The following is a 19544-nucleotide window of genomic DNA, read 5'->3' on the forward strand; positions in this document are numbered from 1 at the left end:
CCAACAGGGACCCCCACGCCAGCTTACTAAACATGCTTAATAGCATAAAAAACACATGCATACATATCTACAATCCAGCAGCATAAAGAATGGAAAGACAGAGCACCACACCAAAAGTATAGCTACAGCTCTTACCAAGCATTATACCGCCATCAAATCACTGCAACAGTAATCATTACAACCACTGTCATTGAGAGCCATTGTGATGGAGTGGTTAGAATGTTGGACTAGGACAGGCATAGGCAAACTTGGCCCCCCAGATGTTTTGGGACTACAACTCCCATCATCCCTGACCACTGGTCCTGTTAGCTAGGGATAATGGGAGTTGTAGTCCCAAAACATCTGGAGGGCTGAGTTTGCCTATGCCTGGACCAGGACCTGGAAGACCAGGGTTCAAATCCCCATGGCCATCAAGGTGACTGAGTGACCTTGAGTCAGACAATGCCTCTCAGCCTAACCTACTTCACAGGGTTGTTGTGGGGATTAAAACTGGGAGGGTGAGAACCAGGGCTATCCCCCCCCCCAGAACTCAGTTTCAGCACCTCTCAGGTGGGCACCATGGCCATTATAAGAGAACAAGGGAGGCTCTCATGGTGAATTCCTGCACTTCTTTTTCTAGAAAAATATTTGTGTGATCCATGGCACACCTGTGGTATTTATAGATAGGGTGGGGGGAACCTATCTGTATGCAAATGGCTAAGTGTTTCCATCTTACAGGCCCCCCAAATTCTGGATGCAATACATCCTCTTCAAAATGTTTCTCAGTTAATTTTTAACTCCCCTCTCTCATTTAGCAAAATGGGCTGTGACCCACTGAATCCTGTTCATGATCCCACCAAAGGTCATGACCCTTGGTGAAATCTAATCATACCGTGATTCAAGCTAAGTAATAGCTTTTGCCCCTCTTAAAAAGTGAGTGCTATCTATCAATCTATCTAGAAATAGTTATTTCTAAAAATTTACATCTATTTTAGGCAAAGCAGCTCATAAAATGTAGACCTTTGCAATGTGTTTATCACACATCCTCTCTGCCTCTTCCAATACATTTGTTTCAGTAACATCATTCTAAGAAAAAAACGAGCTCCCTTAATTAATTCTTGGCCTAAAAGTCGTATAATTCACACTTGGGAGAGGGGTGGGGGAGGAAAATCAATGAGTAATAAACCAGTTTAAAGCTTGATAGGTAGGTATTGAATGGCTATTGACTCAAGCTTACAGAAGTCTTAATTTACTCATGTCCATAGCTACTCTGCAGAGCGGACTCTACAATTTGCTGCATCGCAGGCATTGTTTAAAAAACATTTAAGTCTGACAAAGTGTTCTGGGACTATGAATTGGCCCTAGAAGATACCGTGCAGGTTTATCTGTTGCTGTTTCATAAGATCTTAACCTCAGGTCAAAACTAAATGTGATGCTATTCAAACAGTTCGCAATTGCGTGAATGGGTTTTCAATTGGAGAACAATAACAGATAAATCACAGGCCAGGATGATTCAGATCAGAAGTCCACTGAGTTCAGTGGCTTACTCACAAGGTCAGGCCACTGGTACCAACTGGCCTTGACTGTCAGCAGGCGACTGGCACAGTGCCAACTTCAACATGGATCATTCCCTGAAGGTGAGCAAGATCCATCTCCATCCACAGAGGGCTCATAGAACAAAACAGAATGTGTGGCTTGAAATTAACACTGCCTCAACAGTCATACCTGAACTTTGTGAACAGTTCTCTGATTCCGTCAAACAAACTCTACTGAACTGCCCTGCGTTGAATCAAGCTGAAACCATATCACAGCTATGTCCTCCTATGGCAAAAGAGAGCAACAGATCCCCAACTAGTTTGATGCTGGCATAAAGGACGTGGAGCTTGTTATCACTGCAAAGTGCGAGGCTCTTGTGAACTACAAGCGCGTGCCCTGTGAAAAGACGCTTGCTGCACTGACAAAGGCAAGGGGTGATGCCCAGCAGGTGATGTTCCAGTGACTACTGGCTAAATCTGTGTTGGAGCATTCAACTCGCTGCTGACAATGGCAACATTCAGAAAATGTACAAAGGCATAAAGGAAGCCTTTGGACCAACAGTCAGGACAATGACATTGTTGAACACCTTGTCAGGATAGATCATCACAGACTGCAGCAAGCAGATGATGGGCACACCACTGTACCCGTGGGAGAACATGGTCTCTGGCACAGCGATTGACAGCATCCAGACTCTGCCTGTCTTGGAAGAGCTGAACGTCCCTCCCTCCCTTGACGGGCTGAAAAATGCCATCTACTCTCAGGCATGTGGTAAAGCCCCAGGACAGGACAGAATTCCAAGAGGAGTGCTGAAAGCTGGCTTCAATTCCTCTCTCAAGATGCGCCTTCTCTTGCAGTGTTGGAAAAAGGATCAACACCACAAGACATGTAAGACCCCCACATTGTGACCCTCTATGAGAACAAAGGTGACCATCATGATTGTAACAGCTACCGTGGAATTTCCCTGCTCGGTATTGTGTGGAAAGCCTTTGGCTGTGTAGTTCTCAACAGATTACATTCACCTGCTAACACAATGTGGCTTTAGAGCTGAGAGGTCAACAGTCGACATAATTTTTGCACTGTGTCAGCTGCAAGAGGAATGCTGAGAGCAGAGGTGCCCCTTGTACATCGCGGGGCAGAACAAAATGTGCTCTTCCAAGTCCACATTCCCAGCATGTTCGTAGTCCTGTCTCAGCGACGTCTACACTGGCTTGGTCATGTCCACAGAATGGAATATGGCAGGATCCCCAAAGACGTACTCTATGGGGAGCTGGCTTCAAGCACCAGGCCCATTGGCAGTCCAAATCTGCATTACAAAGATGTCTGCAAACGAGACATGAAGGCTGGCAACATCAATCTCTTGCAGATGACCACAGTGCCTGGAGACTGTCAGGTTGTGTATCCATAGCAGTGACCAGAGGAGGAATGACTGCTGGGAGGCGCGCAGAGAGAAGAAACACCATGGTTCACCAGTAGCAGCAAAATTGGACACCTTCATTTGCCCCAACTGCAGCAAAATGTGTCTCTCCCGTATCAGTCTCTACAGCCACAGCAGGCGCTGTAACTCTTCAGTGGTTTGATTTTACCCCTGAAAGTCACACTCCTCCATTGTCCCCCAAGACAGACGAATGCCAACAACAACTCCTCCCAAGTAAATAAGAACATAAGAACAGCCTGCTGGATCAGGCCAATGGCCCACCTAGTCCAACATCCTGTTCTCACAGTGATCAACTAGATGTCCCAATGGGAAGCAGGGCCTGAGCACAAGAGCACTCTCCCCTCCTATGGTTTCCATCAACTGGTCCATCAACTGATTGCTGCTGCCGCTCTGCCGTGAGTTTGTGGGGAGGACCGCTCCCCCCTGAAGCCCTTTTTCCACCTTGGGCCTGGGGGCGGGCCCCATACTCCACCACAGCATATAAGGCTCCAAGGAGGCCCGGGACATTGCTGCTGTTGCTTTGCCGGTGAGTCTTGGGGAGGACCGCTCCCCCCTGAAGCCCTTTTTCCACCTTGGGCCGGGGGGCGGGCCCCATACTCCACCACAGCATATAAGGCTCCAAGGAGGCCTCGGGACATCGCTGCTGCCGCTCTGCCTATGAGTCTTGGGGAGGACCGCTCCCCCCTGAAGCCCATTTTCCACCTTGGGCCTGGGGGCGGGCCCCATACTCCACCACAGCACATAAGGCTCCAAGGAGGCCTCGGGACATCGCTGCTGCCGCTCTGCCTATGAGTCTTGGGGAGGACCGCTCCCCCTTGAAGCCCATTTTCCACCTTGGGCCTGGGGGCGGGCCCCATACTCGCCTCCGCAGCTTATGGGGCTCCAGGGAGGCCTCGGGTGTGTGGGGTGGGGTGGGTGTTTAGTTGGGTGTGGGAATTTGTTTAATTTAATTATGTTGTGTTTGTAACTTTGTTTTTTGTTTTTATAGTTTTATTGTTCTGTGAGTTTGTTTTTTGTATAGGCTTTAATTTGATTTTAAGGGGAGGGGTCAGGGCTGCCTGGGAGTGGGTCCCAGCAAACAAAATGGCTGGGGCAGGTTCCACAGGGGGGGATGCACTCGGACAACCGATCTCAGTGATCACGGGTAGGAGGAGGAGTTACGCTAAGACCAGACCATGTCATTACCGAGGAAGCAGGCTTAGTCGTTGTTTAAGGACTATCCCTGCCTCCAGGTCTGGTCCTGACCGGAAGGATACTGGAATCAACAAGGGAAACCCACATGACCTGAAAGTGTTGCTGTGCAATGCCAGGTCAATGATGAATAAAACCTCTGCCATCCACGACCTGATTGTGGATGGAGGATTTGACCTGGCATGTGTGACAGAGACCTGGTTGGATGAAGCAGATGGGCCCGTCCTTGCCGCTGCTTGTCCACCAGGTTTCTCTTACGCACAGCAACCCAGGCCTTGTGGGCGGGGAGGGGGGGTTGCAGTGATTTTTAGGAAGTCATTAGTTTGCACCAGGCGTCCTATTGGAAAGACCCAGTTCTCTGAGTGCATGTTCTGGAAGTTGGGCAATAGGGGCAGTACAGGATTCCTATTGGTGTACCGACCTCCCCGCTGCACCAAGGATTCCCTGCCCGAGCTGCTTCAGGTCGTGGCGGATGTCCTCCTGGAGACACCTAGTTTGGTTGTCCTAGGGGATTTTAACATCCATGCCGACACGACCTTACAAGGGGCCGCTCGGGACTTCGTGGAAAGCATGGCCTCCATGGGGCTGTCCCTGAATAAGTCTGGCCCAACTCATAGCCACGGGCATGTCTTAGACCTGGTGTTCACCTCTATGGATGTTGGTGATCTGACACTAAGTAAAAGCGAAACCAAAGAAGTGCCATGGTCAGATCACTTCCTGGTGCAACTGGACTTCTCCGTGACCCTTCCCCTCTGCGGGGAGGCGGGACCGATTCAGATGGTCCGCCCCCGCCACTTAATGGATCCAAATGGTTTCCAGAGAGTGGTAGGGGATGTTTTATCCCATGTTGATGGCCTTTCAGCTGATTCCCTGGTGGCCCGCTGGAATGTGGAGTTAACCAGGGCTATTGACTGTTTGGCTCCAAAGCGCCCTCTCCGATTGCATGGAGTCCGGACAGCCCCGTGGTTTTCCACGGATCTGAGGGCAATGAAACAATCGTTGAGACGGCTAGAGCGCCGGTGGCGGATAACCCATTCTGAATCTGACCGGACACGGGTTAGAGCTCAATGTCGAGCCTACCAAGTGGCGATAGCGACGGCGAAGAAGACTTTCTTCACCGCCTCTATTGCATCTGCGGAAAACAGCAGCAGGAGACTCTTTCAGGTGGTTCGCAATTTAGCGGAACCACCTGCTCCATCAGGGCCCAGTAGGGGCCACATGATCTCCTGCAATGACTTTGCAAAGTTTTTTGCAGATAAAGTCGCTCAGATTCGAGAAGAGGTAGACTCCACCGTGGGAGCAGGGCCGGGGCGGGAGAGTGCTAGAGTCCTCTCTAGTCAAGTTGTGTGGGATCATTTCCAATCTGTTACCCCTGAGGATGTGGACAGGCTGCTTGGACGAGTGAAACCAACCACTTGCCTCCTTGATCCTTGCCCATCTTGGCTTATAAAAGCTAGCCGGGAAGGACTGGGCGATGGGCTTCGTGGGGTGGTGAATTCTTCCCTCCGTGAGGGAGCCTTCCCAGACCCGCTGAAAGAGGCGGTTATTAAACCGCTTCTTAAAAAACCATCTTTAGATGCGGCCACGATAGCCAACTATCGCCCAGTCTCAAATCTTCCATTCTTGGGCAAGGTGATTGAGCGAGTGGTTGCTGAACAACTCCAGGCACGCCTGGAAGAAGCGGACCATTTGGATCCCTTCCAGTCGGGATTCAGGCCTCATCATGGGACTGAAACTGCCTTGGTCGCACTGGTTGATGATCTCCGGCGGGCTAGGGACAAAGGTGAGAGCTGTTTCCTAGTTCTGCTGGATCTCTCAGCGGCGTTTGATACCATCGACCATAACATCCTTCTGGACCGTCTTGAGGGGCTGGGAGCTGGGGGCACTGTTATACAGTGGTTCCGCTCCTTCCTCCTGGGCCGTGTTCAGAAAGTGGTGGTGGGGGATGAGTGTTCAGACCCCTGGGCCCTCACTTGTGGGGTGCCTCAGGGTTCTGTCCTCTCCCCCATGCTTTTCAACATCTACATGAAGCCGCTGGGAGAGATCATCAGGGGATTTGGGCTGGGTGTTCATCAGTATGCGGATGATACCCAGCTCTACCTCTCTTTCAAATCAGAACCAGTGAAGGCAGTGAAGGTCCTGTGTGAGTGCCTGGAGGCGGTTGGAGGTTGGATGGCGGCTAACAGATTGAGGTTGAATCCTGACAAGACAGAAGTACTGTTTTTGGGGGACAGGAGGCAGGCAGGTGTGGAGGATTCCCTGGTCCTGAATGGGGTAACTGTGCCCCTGAAGGACCAGGTGCACAGCCTGGGAGTCATTTTGGACTCACAGCTGTCCATGGAGGCACAGGTCAAATCTGTGTCCAGGGCAGCTGTTTACCAGCTCCATCTGGTACGCAGGCTGAGACCCTATCTGCCTGCGGACTGCCTCGCCAGAGTGGTGCATGCTCTGGTTATCTCCCGCTTGGATTACTGCAATGCGCTCTACGTGGGGCTACCTTTGAAGGTGACCCGGAAACTACAACTAATCCAGAACGCGGCAGCTAGACTGGTGACTGGGAGCGGCCGCAGAGACCACATAACACCGGTCTTGAAAGAACTACATTGGCTCCCAGTACGTTTCCGAGCACAATTCAAAGTGTTGGTGCTGACCTTTAAAGCCCTAAACGGCCTTGGTCCAGTATATCTGAAGGAGCGTCTCCACTCCCATCGTTCTACCCGGACACTGAGGTCCAGCACCGAGGGCCTTCTGGCGGTTCCCTCACTGCGAGAAGCCAAGTTACAGGGAACCAGGCAGAGGGCCTTCTCGGTAGTGGCGCCTTCCCTGTGGAACACCCTCCCACCAGATGTCAAAGAGAACAACAACTACCAGGCTTTTAGAAGACATCTGAAGGCAGCCCTGTTTCGGGAAGCTTTTAATGTTTGATGTATTATAGTATTTTAATATTCTTTTGGAAGCCGCCCAGAGTGGCCGGGGAAGCCCAGCCAGATGGGCGGGGTATAAATAATAAATTATTATTATTATTATTATTATTATTATTATTATTATTATTATTGTTATTATTGTTATTATTGTTATTATTGTTATTATTGTTATTATTATTGTCATTCAGGAGCATACAGCCTCTGACAGTGAAGGTAGGACATAGTCAACATGGCTAGTAGCCACTGACAGCCCCATCCTCCATGAAAAGATTCTCCAGCCCTGCTGCATGTACCTTTATATTGTTTGCACTCTTTAATATCTCCCTCTTTTGGTCCAACAGGGACCCCTCCATGCCAAGTTTACTAAAAAGCATCAAGTGTTAAAAGCATAAAACACATATAAATCTATAGTCCAGCAGAGTAAAGAATGGAAAGGCAAAGCACCACATCAAAAGTTCAGCCCTTAGAATCGTAGAATTGTAGAGTTGGAAGGGGCCCTGAGGGTCATCTAATCCAACCACCTGCAATGCAGGAATCCCAACACACAGTCCCCCATCCAATTTGAAACCGTACCGGACCCTGCTTAGCTTTGCAAATGTGCTAGCAGTTCTATCCCTGCACCGCTTGGAGTCCTACCTAGCATAAAATTGCCACCAAATCACCACAACCATAATAATCACAACCACCATTGCTGAGAGCCAGTGTGGTGTAGTGGTTAGATTGTTGGACTGGGATCTTGAGGAACGGGGTTCAAATCCCCATTTGGACGTGAAGCTCACTGAGTGACCTTTGGCCAGTCACTGCATCTCAGCCTAACCTACCTCACAGGGTTGTTATGGAGGTCAAAGGAGGAGAGGAAGACCCATGAATGCTACCTTGAGCTCCTTAGAGAAAAGGGTGGGATATAAATGCAATAAGCAACTCTCAGCATGCTTAACAAACTATCATTCCCAGGATTGTTTGGTGGAAATCATGGCTGTTTAAAGTAGTACTGTTTAAAATGTAAAGTGCCAATGGAGTCTAAGTGTGACCAGGGAAACTCTGGCTGCGTACACATTTAAAAAGTGCACACACTCCCACCCCCACCAAGAATCCTAGGAACTGTAGTTTGTTAAGGGTGCTGGGAATTGTAGCTCTTTGAAGGGTAAACTACAGTTCCCAGGATTCTTTGCAGAAGTCACGTGCTTTAAATGTATGATGAGTATGCAGCCACTTTTTTTAAGGATCACATTCTCTGCTAACATGGATCTGATTGGATAGATAGATAAGATACAGACGTGCCATTTGCGCCATTTGCGAGGGTGGCGAACCGGCACATGCATGATGTCAGGAGGAGCTGGGGACGGGGCTGAACATGACTGTGTGGCTTCAGTGGTGGGAGGCTGCTTCAACCCTCCTTCCCCTCCATAGCAAGAAGAAGAAAAGAGGGAGCCGTTCACTTGAGTCTGTCACCACACTCAGCTCTCTGCTTCACCTTGGACATTGGGAGGGCCTAGCCCCCACCCCCAAAATATTCAGGGGCCCAAAAGGGCCCAGCCCCCAGGAGCTGGCACCCCTGTATAGATACAGCTATATTTCACATAGCCTGTTATCCCCTCATTGCTTTCAAGAAACTCTCCATGGATAGAAGAGCTTTGCTGCAGCGTCACTGGGTCATTAGAATCTCCCTTGCTTCACACAATTTCCAAACAGGAGAGCTGTTTTCTGTGCAAAGCTGTTTCTAATTTATATCTCTAAGGTGTGCAGCGAAGGCATGTGTGCTCTGTCTAGCCACGAGGAAGCGGCTGGCGGGTAGGTTGTTCCGCTATGCTGGGTGGTGACAGTGATAAAACAAACAGGGAGCCCTGAGACTTTTTGCAGTTCAAAGCCCTGACCTAGTTTTCATAAAAAGAGCTAGAGAAAGCTTGGTGGCGGTGGTGGCAGTGGGGGAGGAGGCTAGGTCTGGCAGGTTCATGCTGAGAGGAAATTGTTGCTACTCCAGCCTACTGCTCCCAGTCGTGGGTCATTTCTGGGAAGTCGCTTGTGCTCGTAGGCTGCAGAATTCAAAGCTGCAGCAATGACCTAGTTCATGCCCGATCTTGAAAACGGAAGGATGTAGGGTGTGATATCTCGATTTCCATCCGGTTGCCAAGTGCAAGGGCTGTGTGTGTAAATCACAGGAAAATCTTAGCAATCTTTTCAGGCCGTTTGGAGGCACTTCAAGCAGAGTGAATGGATTAGGTCTGCATGCACAGCCAAGGTCAGTACCCTGCTCATATTCAGTAGCGGGTAGCCCTATTTAAGGGGACACGGGTGGCGCTGTGGGTTAAACCACAGAGCCTAGGACTTGCCGATCAGAAGGTCGGCAGTTCGAATCCCTGAGACGGGGTGAGCTCCCGTTGCTCGGTCCCTGGTCCTGCCAACCTAGCAGTTCAAAAGCACGTCAAAGTGCAAGTAGATAAATAGGTACTGCTTCGGCGGGAAGGTAAACGGCGTTTCCGTGCACTGCTCTGGTTCGCCAGAAGCGGCTTAGTCATGCTGGCCACATGACCCGGAAGCTGTACGCCGGCTCCCTTGGCCAATAAAGCAAGATGAGCACTGCAACCCCAGAGTCGGCCACGACTGGACCTAATGGTCAGGGGTCCCTTTACCTAACCCTATTTAAGCCTTCAAGCATAGTTGGTTGGGTGGGTTTACGCATATGAAGGCTCCAGCTCAAGGGAGGCTGGTTCATTGGAGCTACTGGGGCACAACTCTTACAATGGAACTGTAAAGCAATTAAACAGCAACAACAACATCCTCGAAACATCAGAGCCACACACTTGTTCCTGCAGCACACACATTTTATACTACCTTGAATTTATAGAAGCGTTTCTGTTAATCTCCTCTATGCACCACTCAGCCAATCCTAATCCAAAAGAATAGCAATGGTAAGGAGGTACTGCCCATGTATCTCTTAGCAGGAAAACCAGTGACTGATCGGACTGCCTGAAAGTCAGCCTGAAGTAGGAAGACTCTTGCTCCATCTGTTGTTACGAGGCCTATCTTGTCAAGCCGTTATAGCCAATATGGAAGGATTCAGGCATTAAGAACAACTCTATGTAGTAGCATTAAACTACACTGCAATCATACTTTGATTCTAAGCACGCAGGTGTAAACACTACATGAATCCAAGAACTGACATCCTGTGGTACGGCTTAATTTCTAAATAAGAGGTATGGAGTTAATCTTGTCTGAAAATTGCACTTCGGCCCTTTTACATGGAAACTCTTCCCTCGTCCATAGGTGTGTAGGGAATAATAAACACACACACACAACATACATACATACATACATACATACAGGCATACCTTGTAGATACTGTGGGTTTGGTTCCAGACCACTGTGAATATTGCAATAAATTGAGTCACACACATCTTTTGGTTTCCCAGTGCATGTAAAAGTTATGTTTACACTATACTGTAGTCTATTAAGCCAGACCTGCAGGGGCAGGAGTGGAAAAACGCAGGTCCAGCTCTAGCTAGCTCCCCTCCCGTGGCTAGCAGAGGCATGGCAGGTTTCCTTTTCCTGGAGCAATACCTATGAACCGCAATAAAACAATGCACAATAAAATGAGGTACAACTATATATATTTTTAGTGATGAGGCAATGGCACTCTGAACATGTGCAATGGCACACTTTCCTAAATAGGTGCGGCCCGTGTCCTATTGTGGTGAAAACAGCAAGGTTAAAAATTACAACCTTACCAAATCAAAATGTTACCAGCCGCCAGTGCTCCAGCTGATGATCCCTTTTCTCGTTCTCATGGGAGACGTGGGAGTCTGCACCCTGGAAACATTACCAATGACCTTGGAAACCTGAGTGAGAAGGGAACGCCGGGGGTTCAAACATAATCCAGCCTTTCACATCCTTTTGTTCAGTCTCTAGGGAAACAGCCTATATGGTTGCCTGCAACATCTCCTTTGCCCTTTTCTCTGCAAAGAGCTTCTCTGCCACACGCCAACCCCGCCTCCCAAGTACAGAAATTACTTCCTGCCATTCAGAAAAGTTTTGCACAGGCAGAAAAGAACCACCTGAAATTTGTTTATTTTAGATGTCTATATCCTGCCTTTCCTCCATGGAGCTCAAGACAGCATACTTGGCTTCTTTCTTCCCATACTTTTGCTCTCACAACAACCCTGTAGGGTAGGTCATACTGACTGGCCCAAGGTTGCTCATTGAACTTCAACAACTGAGGAGGGATTTTTACTCAGGCTTCCTGACACCAACACTGACTTGACTTGACTTTAGAATGATCTCTCCCCCACCCTCCCTCTTGCCACCAAATTCACTTCGCAGAGATTTCTATGAGACATAGAACTAATCCCCACCACAAATTCGGAGCACATGGATTTCCTCAAAAGAAACCCGGGAACTATAATTTTTGGGGTGCTGGGAATTGTAGCTCTGTGAGCAGCAAACTACAGTTCCCGGAGTTCTCGTGTGGAAGCCATGTGTTTTATATGGACGGTGTGGATGTGATCTAGTTGGATCTGATCCGGAAGGTTTGGGTTCAAATATTTCCTTATTATCATGGCCTTGAGCAGCTCTTCATCAGCCAGCCTCGGTTCCCTCAGTCTCAAGGGCAGTTGCAAGGTAGGATGAGAACTTTGTACGCAGAAGGTGCCAGAGAGAAATGGCTCCTTCGCTTTTAAAAGGCTGTTGAAATGCTGTTGCTGCGTTTGGGACACATCCCACTCATGTCCGCTTCCCTAACAATCACTTTGTATGGCTAAGATAACAGCAAATGCCTCAAAGCACAAGGCCGGACAGAAGCAGGCAGGAGGGGAGAGAGAGAGAGAGAGGCGGACACGATCTGAGGAATGATACGTGCATTAGGAGGCCGCCTCAAGTGGAGAACGACTGTCCAGTAATTCCTCCTCTGCCCTTATCGCCTCTTGGAGTGTAATAGCCTGTGACTAATCTCCAACCTCCCCACTTCCTCAGCCTCCTCGCTTCAGCTGGTATTTTAAAATGGACACACTGACACGTGCCACGATGGCTCTGCAGGGTTCATAATTGAGCTCTTTCAAGCACAGTGTGCATGTGGAGCCGAGGTGTCGCCAATATGCATATCATGTAGAGGACACACTTGGATCAGTGGTATAAAGGTATAAGGGCCCCTCCACCAGACACCCTTCTTATTTTTCATTCATGATTTGTGCTCAGTATGGTATTGGGGCAGTTATACACAATCCCGTTTTCAATGCTGTTAGCAATTACCAAAAGTTTGGGGGTTAGCCACGCTGCTATTATTCTCCAGTCCGTGAACATACTGTAATCTCCTCCTGATATCCCTTACCTGAGGTTTCCATATGCTTGTTGCTGTCCTGCTTTCATAGTACCCTCTGCGCTGCAATAATGCAATAACACGAGCAAAGCACTGCAGGACAGTTAATACAGCAGAATAGTGGGTGGGCAGCCCAGTATCAATCTGCCGCAAATGCGCTATTATTGCCTCCACAACTCGCAAAAACGAAAACTCCACCCATCTAGAGGGGCCAAAAGGTTCCCTTCCTGCGAGCACAGTTGAGCACTGTTAAAACTCCTGCCTCAGTTGGGCAGTGTTGAAATGCCACTGTGTCTCTTGAGGAAGCCGCAGTTCCTCACCAGCATGCAACTGTGAGTCAACTGGGGCTCCTGCCAAACCATTATGTTCGCCTCTTTGCAAAGACATCACACAGCCCCAGCTAATAACCTCTGAAGAATAAGAAACTGGGATAAAAACACCCTCCTCCTTCCTGCCACCTGCCGAACCCTCCCTCCCTCCTCCTTGTGCCACCACCCTCCCGCAAAGTGCTTGCTGGCTTAGTTTTGGGGACGTGGAGTGTTCGGGTGGGTTTTTTTGGTTTTTTTATCACTTAGAAATTGCAGGTTCGATCACAGAGTCTCGTCTGACAGCTGGCTGGATAATTTGTCTCTCGGCTCAGGGAGGGAATGATGGAAGTCAATTTGACAGCTGCATGGCTCCCTGAGGATCCCAGACCTGGAGCACATGGAGGAGCGACAGACGGGCCGCTGCTCTGAATACCAATGAAGCGTCTGCCAGCAAGCACTGACTGGGTATGGTGAAATGAATCACACACATCCGGCTAGGGGACGATTATGGTTATTGCAGAAGGGGGTAGGAGGGTTTGGGGAGGTGGGGGAAGGGAGGGAGAGCAGGGGGTGTGTGGAATCATAAAACCTGAAGCCTAAGGTTCTACCGACAGCTCATCACCATCAGACTCAATAGGCTCCCACACTGCAAGATTCAAGAGGTCTTGTCTACATGCAAGGCATGTAATTCAGTTAAATTGGCACCCTGATCCTCAGTATTTCACACTCCTGTGCCTGCCTAAAAAATAAAAAAAAGTTAGGCCATCTTCACAGCATGCAGCACTGGATTGGTACAGCAATAACAGAGCCCCCTTCCTAAGCAGTTAATTTTGGACCCTGGGCTTCATGATCTTACAGGAGCCCCCTTTAGACGCTGTGTGTATTACTTCGGTTGCGAAGCACACAATTAATATTTTCTCATCATACTCACACACGCCAGTTCCTAGCTTTACAACTGCTTCCACATTCCTGAAGCATTAGAGCAAGAAATAGTTTGCCCTGATTAAAAAAATGAAGAATACTTTTGACCATGTGCGGTTCTGCATTTTACTCACTTAAATAAAACCACAACCATCACTGCAGGAATACAAACGGGACCTGCTTCTGCTTCTGATGGTAAATCCATTTACCTGGGAACAGCTACTGTTGTGTTGTAGAAAAGGGTAACAAGGGTTAGCTCCAAAGAAGTTCTGCTGAGAGTAAACCCAGTGAAATTGATGGGCTTAAGCTAACCATGAATTTTAATGGGTTGTTTCCAGTGTTAATCCTACTCAGAGTAAACCCATGGAAATTAACTAAGTTAGGCCCATTAATTTCAGCAAGCCTACTCTGAGTAAAACACAGTCAACCCCTTTATAAAAAAAGAAGGAATCAGAAGATGATGTGCTGACTGGCATCAGCCCCAGGGGGCCCTAGCAAGCCCATGCCAGCCCCATTGCTGATAAGCCATCATCTGCTGCTCTCTGGTGAAGTGGATGGGCTTAGAACAAGTTTCACCGCTGATCCCAAGCAGTTGCTTGTTGATGCAGCAACCTCATGGACAACCATACCAGTGAGCATTCCTAAAAGCGCTGGCAAGGAAATGAGATATTGCTGCACACGTTGCTTTTTTTTTGGATATGCAAGATGACCTTCTCTCAAAGCCCTCACAAGAATAATTGCTAAAGGTGCTAAAGGTGCTTTCTTCATCATCACCATTTATTTGTATGCTGCTTTCCCATGGTACTATAAACCATACTCGCAAGGGGTTATTTAATTACGAAACATATAAACAATAGGCAAAACGGAAACATCTCATATGCATGAATGCAGTAATAGGGGCTGTACCCCTGCTCCCTCCACTCACTAGTCACTCTCACCCCACATTAACCGCATGGTGTCCAAACTTTTTTTGAAAGATTTGGTGAAGTGATGGGCCGCAAGGGCCGACCAAAGGGCTGACCAAAGTTGTTGACCTTTGCACAATTCAAAGGGTTGGCGCTGACCTTTAAAGCCCTAAACGGCATCGGCCCAGTATACCTGAAGGAGCGTCTCCACCCACCTTATTCTGCCCGGACACTGAGGTCCAGCGCCGAGGGCCTTCTGGCGGTTCCCTCACTGCAAGAAGCCAAGTTACAGGGAACCAGGCAGAGGGCCTTCTTGGTAGTGGCGCCTGCCCTGTGGAACACCCTCCCACCAGATGTCAAAGGAAAAAACAACTACCAGATTTTAGAAGACATCTGAAGGCAACCCTGTTTAGGGAAGCTTTTAACATCTGAATGGCTATTGTATTTTAATATTTTGTTGGAAGCTGCCCAGAGTGGCTGGGGAAACCCAGCTAGATGGGCGGGGTTTAAATAATAAAATAATAATAATAATAATAATAATAATAATAATAATAATAACAACAACAATAATAATAATTCCCAAACCCCTTTCCAATTCCACTTCTGTATTCAATTATGCAGCCCCAATTTGCAACCAGAGCCGTCTTAAGCATATTCGGCGCCGTGGTGCAAAGATCCTTTCCCAGAGTTGTTGACCTTTTTTAGGAAAGGCTGCTCCAGCCCTCGCGCTGCTGCCCTGTGCTGCTGCGCGTGCAGCCAGGCATCGGCTCCTGCGGTGGGATCATGGTGTGGGGCTGGGCAACCAGGTGCAATGGGGGTGGCACAGGAGGCAGACAGGTGAAGTGAGCTGGGCCGTCCGCGTAGCCGCAGCAGAGAAACATACTCACTCAGCTGCAGTCTTGCCGTCCTTGATTGGGGAGGAGGGGGTGGGGAGGAGAGAGCATGACTGGGAGGGGATTGGGCGGGGGAAGGAAACGCTGTTCGTGTGAAGGAGTGCAGAAATGGTGGGGGCAGCGGGAGGAGGCAGGCTCCGTGCAAGGCGGTGGAAAATTAGGGGAAGGAGGGAGGGGTGCTGGGGGCAGCAGTGGCAGCGTGTAGCCTCAAGCGCAGGGATCTTTCGAGTTAGAGTGGATGGGGGGAGTGGTGGTAGAGTCTCCGACGGGTGCTGGAGGCATGCAGCCTCCAAGCCCCCGCTCCGCCTCGCTTACCTCCCCCCCTCCTCTCCCCAGACTCTCCTCCTGGCGCCCTCCACTGCTTGGCGCCCTGGCTTGCCGCGCCACTACACCCAATGTTAAAGACGTCCCTGTTTGCAACCATGTCCACATCTACCCACCATGTCCCTGCCTCGTCCTCCCTCTCCTTATGTGGAACCCCCCTTGAAACCTCCTATTCTTCAGATTTCATGCCCCTGCTTTCATCTTCACCCCCATTCCGATATCCCTTATTCTTTTCTTTGCACCCTCATTTTCACTTCCTTTCCCCCTCTCCTCTGCTCCTCACTTTGCTTAATGCTCCCTTGAACATAGAACACCCCCATTTCCATGCCTGGCTCTCTCTCCTGTTCTGCTTTGCACATCCCACCACAATGAGATATATGTTGCTGTAATTTTAAGATAAATAGAATCTTAAGAGCAAGAAAGTCAGTTGGTTTGCTCAGCTAGAGAAGATTATGTTCAGTTGATGAAATTTGTTTATATATATATGGGTATCCGCTTGTTAGTAAAGTAAAAGGTAAAGGTAAAGGGACCCCTGACCATTAGGTCCAGTCGTGGCCGACTCTGGGGTTGCAGCGCTCATCTCACTTTACTGGCCGAGGGAGCCGGCGTACAGCATAACTAAGCCACTTCTGGCGAACCAGAGCAGCGCACGGAAACGCCGTTTACCTTCCCGCCAGAGTGGTACCTATTTATCTACTTGCACTTTGACGTGCTTTTGAACTGCTAGGTTGGCAGGAGCAGGGACCGAACAACGGGAGCTCACCCCGTCACGGGGATTCGAACCGCCAACCTTCTGAGCGGCAAGTCCTAGGCTCTGTGGTTTAACCCACAGCGCCCCCCACGTCCCTTGTTAGTAAAGTACCTACACTAAATTACTGAATCTGGAACTTCATGTTGAAGACAGCACATGGTACCAGGAATGAAATGCATTGTGTGAAGTGTACTATGGAATATTTGAGGAGCCCACATTCTTTATCTTTTTCACATGAGGCAGCTGAGGAAATGGAAGAGAGAGAAGTTTGAGAACAGTGAGAAAGGAGATGTACTGAAAAGAAAAAAGTGGCTGTTTTAAACAATGGCAGAACTTTGAGTCAAGTGGGGGTGGAGGAACACTGATAGAAAAATAGTGTTATTAAACAACAGCAGAGCTTTGATTAAAGCAGGTACACCGAGGGGTTATCTTTTAAGAAAAAATCAGTTTTAACAAGAAGAAATAGCAGAGATGTGCACAACACAGAAGCCAACGAAACAGAGCCTTTCGAAACACCCTTCTCACTGTACTCAAACCATGTTTCAAGCTGCCATTTCCCCCCTCAATGTTATCCCCTGCTAGGTCTACTCAAACATCTGCCACTGTTTAAAATAACCACTTCCCCCCTCTCAATTTCTCTACATCTCTGCTTTGCTCAAACCTCTACCGTGTGTCTGTGTGGCAAGTGGTCCCACCACTACCCTGCTGCCTCATTGCAGGGATGTTGGTGTTGGTAGGGCATTTCCATGGCTTGTGCCCATTCAGATTGGTAGGGTGGGATCCAGGGAGCTCTACTGTCATTGGCATCAGAGGCAATGACAGAGAGAGCCGACAAATGTTAGTTTTGTCCTCATCCTCTTTGCTCAGTAACACTGGCTCTGAAGATGAGGAAGCTGGTAGGCATTGCCACCCTCCTAGATTGGTTATAAGTTAGAAGGCAAGGGAGCTGGCATCTGGCTGAAGGCAGACTGTAGTCCCCCTTCTACCCTGATGAACCAACCTCCACTTACCATGCCTCTGCCCTCCCACACCATCTGCTAGTGCCTGAGACCTTCTGCATGCAAAGCAAGCACTCTGTCACTTAGTTATGGCCCATCCCTAGGAACAAAACAGTCCTAGCTGGCTAGGCTAGGTTCCAGCCTCAGCCCATGCAGTTCCAAATCCCATGAAACTCCCAACGTCCTTTTACCAATTTCAGCGGGTCACAACCAACCACTGAATCAACTCAGCTAAAAAGCAGATGGAGACTGGGGGTGGGGATTATGGAATGAGTTGTTTTTTCCCCATTTCCATTTTAACATTGCAATGGCAAAGCCATCACATTTTCTATCATTACTGGGGGCTGGGGAAAGCAGAAAAGTCATCCCCTGCTATACCCCCCCACCCCAGGAGAATGAAAAGGAAGAGATCGGTTAATTTGATTAGGACCTGCTTAGACAGCAAAATAACCGTCCGCAAAGAGATGGGGAACCCGGTGGTAAAACGATCAGTTTGGTCATAAAAAACCCCGACAACCTGAGTGTGATGGAACGTTTGTTTGAATGAACACTATGGTAACTATACAGATCCTAATAGGCAAAGCTGCTCGATTAATTCAGCCCTCTAGTGAATCTGTTATCACCATAGTAACACCCTAGTATTGTTATCGGGGAACCTGCTGAAGTGTAGTGAGACGTTAGCATCTGGTAAGCATCTGCAGAGCTACTTACTCAGGTTATAGCATGACTGGAGTGAAGCTGAGGAGAAGGAACTGTGGGCTACGGAGTCTCCCGAGTGCCATATTTCAGAAGCAGAGATACCCGCTGGGGGTCTTGTAGCGCATCTGGGATTGCAGTCTGGAAGAAGGTGGAATTCAGAGGTCTCCTAGGTTGCAAACAGAAACCCATACAGATTGCAGTGGTGGCACTTATTTACATCACAGATATATATATTTATATATATATATATTCTTAACTACCTTTGCATTAGAATAAAAGTTCAAGGCGATTTGCACAAATATAAAAAAAACAACAAAAAGGAGAAACATTGTTGTTGGCATTCGTCTACCTTGAGAGACAATGGAGTGTGCCTCTACAGATGAAGTCAAACGGCTGTGGCTGCAGAGACTGGTAACTCAGAACTGCTTCCTCCTGCATTGTTTTTAGCGCATTAGCAGCACTGGAGTGACCTCTCTGGGGCGCAAGCCTGGGCAGGTCGTGTGGAGGTCCTGTGCTGCCCAGATGACAAGACTCGGATCTTGGCATCACTGATGTGGTCCAAAAAAAAGAAAAGCAGAGCAATACATTTGGTTGCTGGGCGGAGGTGTACAAGATGCCAACCAAACATCTTCGGGACTCCGCTCCGGATTAAGCATTGACTTCTGGGCAGTTGGGAGGAAGGAACACTTGCTAGCATTAGTGCCCAGTGCCCACCAGAACTTGTGGGGCAGGAAGGGGCAGGAAGATCAACAGTAGGTGGCACCAGACCCAATGAAAGACAAAGCCAACTAATTCTAGTTTCCTCTCCCACCTCCTCGCTGAGTTCTACAAGGGCAACACTGGGACTATGGATGTGGAGGCTGGCAGCAAGGTCTACTCATAAGATTGGCTGTAAGATGGGATAGGCAAATCTGTTGGTTTTTGTTTATCTCCGCTTCTAGTTTTCCCTGGTCTTAAGTCCAGTTCTCTGTTTTGACACCAGCTCCTCGCCTTAAAAGTCAGAAAAATTCATTGGCATTTTGGGGCAAATTTATCCCATTGTAGACTTTTTTTTGTATGCTATTTTTGCAAAACAATTTCACCCAATTTAAAGCATTTCTGTATGTCACCTTCACTAATGAATGCATTTATATGCACACTCTGCCCCAGTGTATTCACTTTTGCATGTGTTTCTAAGAAATGCATTGCAAAATTTGGAGAGGTATTAATTTCAAAAGGTTTATTTATTTTGTAAATAAATTTCATATTGGTTCTAGAAAGTGCAAAATAGGTAGGCTTGCCTTTAAATACAAAACGAATAAAATTTCTCCCACCATCCCTAGACTGAGATCAGCGGGGCAGTGCCCCACTTGCACTTCACTGCTTGCTGGCA

The 19544-nt window shown here is 48.5% G+C and overlaps 1 protein-coding gene across 1 annotated transcript in view; it reads right to left on the reverse strand.

Annotated features, from left to right (window-relative positions):
• LOC308482783 (uncharacterized protein) overlaps positions 1-19544 on the reverse strand; it is a 232402-nt gene that overhangs the window by 16108 nt on the left and 196750 nt on the right. Inside the window, exons 10-11 of the mRNA XM_081016291.1 lie at positions 18522-18720; positions 18185-18338 (exon numbers count right to left, since the gene is read on the reverse strand). Coding sequence (XP_080872417.1) covers positions 18233-18338; positions 18522-18720 — 305 coding nt within the window. The 3' untranslated portion in view covers positions 18185-18232. The remainder of the gene's footprint in view (positions 1-18184; positions 18339-18521; positions 18721-19544) is intronic.

This window comes from Podarcis pityusensis, assembly GCF_964106645.2.
Source record: "Podarcis pityusensis genome assembly, chromosome: 8".
In the NCBI taxonomy this organism is placed as follows: domain Eukaryota; kingdom Metazoa; phylum Chordata; class Lepidosauria; order Squamata; family Lacertidae; genus Podarcis; species Podarcis pityusensis.